The sequence below is a fragment of the Gossypium hirsutum genome, chromosome D08 (genome assembly GCF_007990345.1).
Source record: "Gossypium hirsutum isolate 1008001.06 chromosome D08, Gossypium_hirsutum_v2.1, whole genome shotgun sequence".
Taxonomy (NCBI): domain Eukaryota; kingdom Viridiplantae; phylum Streptophyta; class Magnoliopsida; order Malvales; family Malvaceae; genus Gossypium; species Gossypium hirsutum.
Window position 1 is genome coordinate 45,207,646 of NC_053444.1, and position 8,936 is coordinate 45,216,581.

The 8,936-nt window shown below is 34.7% G+C and overlaps 1 protein-coding gene across 1 annotated transcript; it reads left to right on the forward strand.

Moving 5' to 3' along the window:
• The first annotated feature begins 5,315 nt into the window (after nt 1-5,315).
• On the forward strand, nt 5,316-8,371 carry LOC107911024 (uncharacterized). The gene is made up of 3 exons (XM_016838926.2): nt 5,316-6,686; nt 7,421-7,963; nt 8,096-8,371. The coding sequence occupies exons 1-3, from the start codon at nt 5,745-5,747 to the stop codon at nt 8,195-8,197; spliced, it is 1,587 nt and encodes a 528-aa protein (XP_016694415.1). The 5' UTR covers nt 5,316-5,744; the 3' UTR covers nt 8,198-8,371.
• Nucleotides 8,372-8,936: the final 565 nt, after the last annotated feature.

An 8,936-nucleotide genomic window follows, 5' to 3' on the forward strand; every position in this document is an offset into this window, starting at 1 on the left:
ATTGATAAAGTAACACTCAATAATTGAATTGTACGATTCAATCAATTGAAGTGAAGAAATCAGAAGTTGTTCCAAGGTTAATGTCTCAACTCTCGAGTAACTAACAAACACATAAAATTGACAATTTCCTATTAACACTGCAAGTAATATTTTATCTGCAAAAAATAATTTCTTCAAAAATATTAACACTGCAAGTAACTAACAAACAAATACATATTCAATTTAACTTCAAAAATAATTTCTTCGACTCCTTCAATCAACTATTTTATCTGCAAGTAATAGCTATAATAAAATATATTTATTAAGAAGTATTTTGAAGATCACCATTCTAAAAACTTATAACTGATTTCAACTATTTGACTCAAGTCAGTTGCTAATCGTTTAATCGGATCGGATTGGTGTTTAAAGAAGCAAATGAAAATGCAGCAACAAGGCATCAAGGCAACACAGAAGCAAACCCTAAAAATTTATTTCGATTTTTTCTAATGCTTCAGTACATTGTTGAAGTAGTTTAATCGAAACCCTAAACCCCAAATAGCTAGGACTGAAACAAAACCCTAAAAATTCCACGATAAATACCAGAAACGGCTTACCTATTTAATCGACAAATCTCGTAGCTTTGCCCACCTTGTTTGAAGATCGACTCCAACCTATTTTTTTCCTTCGTATTTTTCTTTGAAATTTTCTTCCCTTTCGACACTTCTTTCTCTGCTAACCTCTCTTCAATTTCCCTCTTTCTGAATTTGGAGGACGACACCAGAGAATTAATTTAATGTCCTCTTAAGAAACGGCACCGTTTAACGTAATTTTAAGTCAGAGTTGCGGTGTTTTAAGAACAAACGCTGCTACTGCATCGACATTTACGGCGTTTTAATTAAAAACGCCACTAAAATTTCAAGTACAGAAAGAAACGTCGCCGTTTTATAAAAATATAAGGAAACATTCTGGCGTTTTCCCAAACACGCCACAATTAATATATTATCGAACCGGCATCGTTTTCAGTAAATTTTATACATCCTTGCGGCGTTTTTAATAAAACGCCACTAAAAGATTCCATCCTTCAACTGAAACGGCGCCGTTTTCGCAAAGTTCAAATATTATTTACGGCGCTTTTAGGGAACATGCCACAACTAAATTTTATTCCCTAAGCCGAAACAACGCCGTATCGGTAAATGCAATAAATATTTGTGGCGTTTTTTATCAAAACGCTGGTAATGTCTACCTTTTGTGGCGTTTTAATTAAAAACGCCACTAAAATTTCAAGTACAGAAAGAAACGGCGCCATTTTATAAAAATATAAGGAAACATTCTAGCGTTTTCCCAAAAATGCCACAATTAATATATTATCGAACCGGCGCCGTTTTCAGAAAATTTTGTACATCCTTGCAGCATTTATAATAAAACGCCACTAAAATATTCCATCCTTCAACTGAAACGGCGCCGTTTCGGCAAAGTTTAAATATTATTTAAGGCGCTTTTCGGAAAAACGCCACAACTAAAACTTATTCCCTAAGCCGAAGCGGCGTCGTATCGGTAAATGCAATAAATTTTTGTGGCGTTTTTTTATCAAAACGCCGCTAAATCTTACATATTTTATTTATTTATTTATTTTTTGTATCATTCATTTAAATAATTAATTACCTATCTATTTAAACAATTAATTACTTAAAAATTAATTTAAATAATTAATTACCTATTTATTTATTTGTTTATTTATTTATTCTTATATTTTGGTCCTATATATACAAATTAAATAATTAATTAACAATATATATTATATGATCCGTATCAAAAATATCAAATGGTACCTAGGGTTAAATGTTTTTAAATATACAAGTATTAATTAATTGTATCATTTAACAAATCTCAAATTATAAACCTTAAACCCTAAATTAACCAATCAATCTACATGCATAAAATGATCAGCTATCTATTATATATCTCTTAAATAATATAAACTATACTCAAAATTTCAATATATTAAATTTATTATTATCTATTTTACAAATATATAAGAACATATTTACCATAAAAAGTAATCAAACTAATTAATCTAAACTTAAACCCTAACATGACCGTTGAAACCCTAAATCCCAAACCCCAAATCCCTAACCCCTAAACCCAATCCTAAATCCCTAACCCTTAACTCCTAATCCATAACCCCTAAACCTTATTTAATATATAATTAAAATACACTAATTAATCTAAACCCTAAACTCTAACCTGACACTAAATCTCTAAACCTTAAATCCCTAGCTCTTAACATCTAACCCCTAACCTAACCCCTAACCCCTAACCCTTAACCCATAAACCTTAAATCACATTAACCCTTAAACCAGAATCCCTAATCCATAATCCTTAATTCCATAATCTATAAAACTTAAAATTGTATCTCCTAAACCGGTCTTAAATCCTAAATTAACCATATATATATACCCTAAACCATATTTATTAAACCCTAAACTATAATGATAATTAAATTAAATATTTTAAAATTAATACTATCTTATCTCTTACTATTTGAAATTATTTAGTATATAAATTAAAAATCAATCAGTCATGTACCCAAAAAATTTTAAAATTATGGCTTAATAATAGTAGTTTAATTTTTCCATTTTAACAAATATTTTTCTATGTTTTTTTATTTCAATTTATTTATACGAGTCATTATTTCAAATTAATCCATTTTTAACAAATATTCATTTAAAATTAAATTGAATTTTAATTAATATAAATAAACAAATTAAATAGTAATTAATTCAATATTTTAAAATTAATACTATCTCTTTTACGATTATATAAGAAATTATTTAATATATAAACTAAAAAAAATCTGTAATGTATCCAAAAAACTTTAAAATTATTTTAAATAATAGTATTTTAATTTTTATATTTTTAACAAATATTTTAAATTATTTTAAATCCCTGAGCATTAGCGGCGCATCCTAAAAAACGCCGCTAAAGCACTGAGCATTAGCGGTGCTTTATTAAAAACGTCACTAAATCCACGAAAGCTAAGAAAACGACGTCGTTGGGCTTAGGTTTCTTTGCGGCGCCTTCCCAAAAACGCCGCTAAAAGCCTGAGCATTAGCGGCGCTTACTTAAAAAACGCCGCTACATCCCCGAAAGCTCAGAAAACGGCGTCGTTGGGCTTAGGTTTTTTGTGGCGCTTTAGCAAAAACGCCGCTAAAGCCCCTGAGCAATAGTGGCGCTTAATTAAAAACGCCGCAAAATCCCCGAAAGCTCAGAAAACGGCGTCGTTGGGCTTAGGTTTTTTTGTGGCGCTTTAGTAAAAACGCCGCTAAATCCCCGAAAGCTGAAAAAACAACGTCGTTGGGATTAGGTTTTTCTGTGGCGCTTTATCAAAACGCCGCTAAATCCCCGAAAGCTCAGAAAACGGCGTCGTTGGGCTTAGGTTTTTTTGTGGCACTTTCGCAAAATCGTCGTTAAAGCCCTGGGCATTAGCGGCGCTTCCCCAAAAAAGCTGCTAAATCCCCGAAAGCTCAGAAAACGGCGTCGTTGGGCTTAGGTTTTTTTGTGGCGCTTTCGCAAAAACGCCACTAAAGCCCTGAGCATTAGCGGCGCTTCCTTAAAAACGTCGCTAAATCCCCCGAAAGCTCGGAAAACGGCGTTGTTAGGCTTAGTTATTTTGCGGCGCTTTCGCAAAAACGCCGCTAATGCTTATTTTCAGCGGCGTTTTCCATGAAGCGCCGCTAATGATTGATCTTTAGCGGCGTTTTTTATCCAACCGCAGCTAAAAACGCCGCTAAAAGCTTGTTTTGGTGTAGTGCATGAGAGTTTCTTTTTCATCTTAAAAAATGTTAAATTTTAATTTCGGTCCATTTATTATACCTAAAATTAAGATTTAATTTTTTTACTTTCATTTCTAATATAATTTGGTTCATATATTTTTATAATATTATTAATTAGTATTAATAATTAATATAATTAATTTTTTAATTAAAATATTACGTGGTCATATATAATTTGAATGTCTAAAAGTAATATTATAAGTCAATGATTAAATTTCAAATTTAGCACCTAGACTATGTTAAAACTTGAGATTCAATCTATATACTTTAATTTGTGACATAATTTTGTCCCTCTATTTTTATATTGTTTTTAGTTAGTCTAAATCGTTAATATTATTAACTATTTCAATCAAAATGTTGATGTCAATTTTTCTTAATAACACTATTCTAATAGAAAAAAACTATTTTATCATCACAAATTAGAATGGGTGTTTTTAAGAATAAAAATCCTAATCAGTATTTTCAACGTTATTTTCATTTTTACATGACTAACAAGTGTATATTTTCTTTAATTTCAAAATGTCACACTAAAGAACTTAATAGAAGAATTTTATTGGTGGTAACAACTAGACCGGAATTTTTAAATCCAAAAAAGTAGATAGATTAAATTCTTAAAAATAATGGTAGAAGACTAAATTCCAAATGTACGAAGTGTGTAAGGATTTAAAGCATAGTTTTACATTATTATTTTTCCTTTAATTTAAATTTGATACAGTCAAATAATCAACCTTACAGGGAGCGTGGGTTGAAACTAGAATTGTCTATGGACCGGGTTGGATCGGTTTCAGGACGGGCCTTAACCAAATTTTAGGCCTGATTGATAGGCACGGGTTTGGCCTGAAAAATGGGCCTGAATTTTTGCCTAAGTCTGGCCGGAATAAAAATGCTAAAACTCGGGCTCAGCCCGACCTACCCGTATTAATTTTTTTTTATTTTTTATATAAAAATATAATACACCAAATATATTAAAAATATTAAAATATCTCAACAAATTGAAAATAAATTAAAAAAATTTCTTTATACTTAAATAACATTAAGATAAGTGCAATTTAACAAACAAATTCCTCTAAAATAATAGGAAAATTAACAATAAAACAAGTGTTATACAATATTTAAATATCAACAACAAAATAGTATTAACATAATAATGAAAAGATAGTAAAACTGGGGTAAAAAGTGGGAAAACAATAGCAAAACACCAAGGGTTTTTTTAATTGCAAATTCGGGCCAGTTCGGGCTTGGGCAAAAAATAGTTTATTTGAGGCCTGACCCATATTTTAAATAGACTTTATTTTTTATCCAAATCCATCTTTCAATGTTATATTTTTATTCAAACCCTTGTGTTTTTGGACGAAACCCAACCCTGAAACCATATTAGATTAAAAAGCATGACGCATTGATTTAATTTAATTTAATTTTATGGATTTAGTCAAAGTGGCATGATTCCATAACGGAGCACTGATGATTTGCCTTCATATGATCAAATAAAATTACGAAGTTGTCAGTATAATCCAAAATGTCAAAATTATGGAAGGTCAGCTGCGAAATGTTTAGGTTCTATTCAACCGAAAATAAAAAATAAAAAAGAAACTTATGTTTCTACAAATCTTACTGAATCACACACCTAAAAGAAAAAGAAATAAAGATAAATATATATTGGCGTAGTTCCAATTCGGGGGTAGTTTGCAACCTGGCAATAATCTAATCCTTCACATTTACTTCTCGACAGCTACAAACTCCCCTTTTTTGCTCTTCATAAATCTTCTTCATGTCTCATTTTTCTTTTAAAATCCATTCTTTCTGGGTATTTTCTAATCTTTCACCCTTTCTCCTACAAATCCAACATGTTCTTCCTCATCTGAATCTAAAAGTGCATGCAGAAGAAAACTAATTTTAGTTTTCTTGAACGGAAACTCCAACAAAGTTTCACAGATGGTTTGGGATCAGGTTCAGTTGAGAAGTTCTTCAGGCAACCACCCACTTGTTTCTGGACACCCGAACCGACCAATTCCTAAGCTCATGGTCTGCTCCATCCTCTTCGTCTCGCTTACTTACCTTCTCTACACTCTCAAGCTCTTAACAACCTCTGCTCAACAAACCTTCCACCATACCCCATTTACTTCCTATCTTCGTCGCTCTACAAGCTTCACATCTGCACCCTTGGTTCTCAATCAGACGGCTGTGACAGCTCCACTCCATCACGGCCGTCGTGATGTCCGAGAAAAACAAAAGGTAGTAATGCAAATGGGACAAGCTCCACCGAAGCCAAAGCCGACGGAAATTCACGACGTGGTCTTTGGAATCGCGGCTTCTTCCAAGCTATGGCAGCAGAGAAAAGAGTACATCAAGATTTGGTACAAGCCAAACCAACTGCGTGGTGTGGTTTGGCTGGACGATCGCGTCAAATACTCTGCCCAAGACAACCGAACCCTTCCACCGTTTCGAGTCTCCAGCGACACTTCCAAGTTCCCTTACACCAACCGTAAGGGTCACCGTTCCGCGATTCGGATCTCGAGGATCGTGACGGAGACTTTGAAGATGAATATGGATAACGTCCGGTGGTTCGTGATGGGCGACGATGACACCGTTTTCATCACCGAAAATCTGGTCAGGATTTTGAGGAAATATGATCATACTCAGTATTATTACATCGGAAGCTTGTCGGAATCTCATATTCAGAACATTTTTTTCTCCTACGGCATGGCTTACGGCGGCGGAGGCTTTGCCATTAGCTACCCATTGGCCAAAGCCTTGGCAAAGATGCAAGACCGGTGTATCCAGAGGTACCCCGGCTTGTACGGCTCGGATGATCGAATGCAGGCTTGTATGGCTGAACTCGGTGTCCCACTCACCAAGGAACTCGGTTTCCACCAGGTCGGTGACTCAGTTTTATCACTTTTATTTTTTTTTGACTTGGTAAAGTGCATTACTATGGGTTGTCCAGCTTTTTCTGATATAAGTTCAATACTTAAATGTTTATATCTAATTATGTTTTGGGGTAAGTTAATCATGTTTGAATGTAATGCTTAAGCTAGTTAATGAAGTGTAATGAGAGTAGATACTCATTTCCCGATATGTAAAGTTCAGGTGGCGCTGCCACATTGGTTGGTGAAGCAGCGGTTAATGCACAATAATTTCAGTGTCATCCACCTGGGGTGGGTGATTAGTTCAGTGCACATTTTTCGTCTTAGACGTGGGTGAGGAGGTGGAACCCACGTGTTGATAGGGTTTTAGACCTGGTTTGGTTTTGTAACAATTATGTCGTCTTTTGGTCAGTCGATATTCTGGTACGTGGTTGCCACGCTCTTTTGACTGTAAGAAAAAAGACCTTCAAGGAACCGGTGGAGCCAAGCCCCGCACCAACTCCCCATATATTCGTGGCGCACATGAGTCAGTTGTTTGAGTTGTGTGCATTTGTAGATCAAGTGTCTTTATCTATGAGATATGTTCCATGTTAGTGCTCAAAGTGGATATATTTAGGTTTAATATATATATTCTTGCTGGTTCCACTAATGTTAATGCTATTACTTTATTACTTAAAGATTTTGTCATTGAAGACACTATCTGATTCTAAGTTCATTGCCTATTGGTTTATGCATTGCAATCAGTATGATGTGTATGGGAACTTGTTCGGGCTCCTCGCCGCGCATCCAGTCACTCCATTGGTGTCACTACATCACCTTGATGTTGTTGAGCCAATTTTCCCCAATGTGAGCAGGGTTCAAGCCCTTCAGCGCCTTATGTTGCCTACAAATTTGGATTCCGCAGGGATCATGCAGCAGTCCATCTGCTATGACAAAACCAAGAGTTGGACCATTTCGGTTTCATGGGGTTTTGCAGTTCAAGTTTTTAGAGGGATCTTTTCACCACGGGAGATAGAAATGCCTTCGAGAACATTCTTGAATTGGTACAAAAGAGCAGATTACACAGCATATGCATTCAACACTCTCCCTGTTAGCCGAAATCCATGCCAAAAACCTTTTGTGTTCTACATGTCAAGTGTGAGAATGGATTCTGAACTGAACAAAACTGTGAGTGAATACGAGCGACACCATGTTCCTCATCCTTTTTGCAGGTGGAAGATGGCTAATCCTGATGAGCTTGAAACAGTGATCGTACATAAGAAACCGGACCCTCATTTGTGGGACAGAGTAAGTTTCATTATTTGTTACTTCATTTGCACTTATTCTTGAAAAGGTCAATCTCTAATCAGTTATTCTTAAGATTTTCGTCTGGAGAATACTATTCATACTGACATGGCTATGGGGTTTTTTAATTGGCAGTCGCCGAGGAGAAACTGTTGCAGGGTTATGGAATCAAAGGAGCGAAGAAGGATGGTGATAGATGTGGGTGTATGTAAGGATGGTGAGGTGAGTGAAATATAGTTATTAATAGTTGATTGATTGTTTTTATACAGTTTCTTTCATTTATGTTTACTAATTTTATGTCCCCCAAATCATCATCTGTATGCAAGAGTAGAGACAGTGTAAATGGGGAAAACCAAGGTACTTATATAGATTGTGTAAGAAAGTGCAGCTACATACAATTTTAGACCTTCATTTAGTGTGGGAGAAATGTTTTTGATAGTAGTGGTTATTTACAACCTAAATAAACATATTAAGAAAACATGTCTTGCTGAAGCATCCAGCGACCAGAATCATATGTTTGATAAAACAGAACAAGCCATGTAAAAACAATGAGGTTGACTATGATGTTAATGTGGTAATATCTGTATGTCTCTAACAAAATTAGGCCATTCAAAATCGAACGTTACTAACGAAAGGAGTTAAGATCGGAGTCAGTGAAAAAAAGGGCTGATACATTTAATTGACAGCTTTAAATAAAAGCTTTGGCAACAGTCGGCGTGATAAAAAAGAAATGCAGAAGAGGCCAAAACTAAAACTCGCATGCAAAGTTAGAAACAAGTGTTGCAGACACCGTTTTTTGATGATATTACCAGTGTCCCCCCCACGAAGTACAATTCATTCAGTCGTGGACGAGAGAACATGGATCATTGGATTCCAGAGTATGAAGGTGTTTGAACAAGTTAATTGAATTGAAGGAATCTAGGCACTGGACCCTAGGGATGGGACCACAAATGTGTTTAATAGCATCTGCAGACAT

Bases quoted from the DNA above. Each gene is read 5' to 3' on its own strand.
- LOC107911024 (XM_016838926.2), top strand. From the start codon at position 5,745: ATGGTTTGGGATCAGGTTCAGTTGAGAAGTTCTTCAGGCAACCACCCA. The intron at 6,687-7,420 runs GTCGGTGACTCA...CATTGCAATCAG, and splicing joins AGGAACTCGGTTTCCACCAG to TATGATGTGTATGGGAACTT. The intron at 7,964-8,095 runs GTAAGTTTCATT...TTTAATTGGCAG, and splicing joins ACCCTCATTTGTGGGACAGA to TCGCCGAGGAGAAACTGTTG.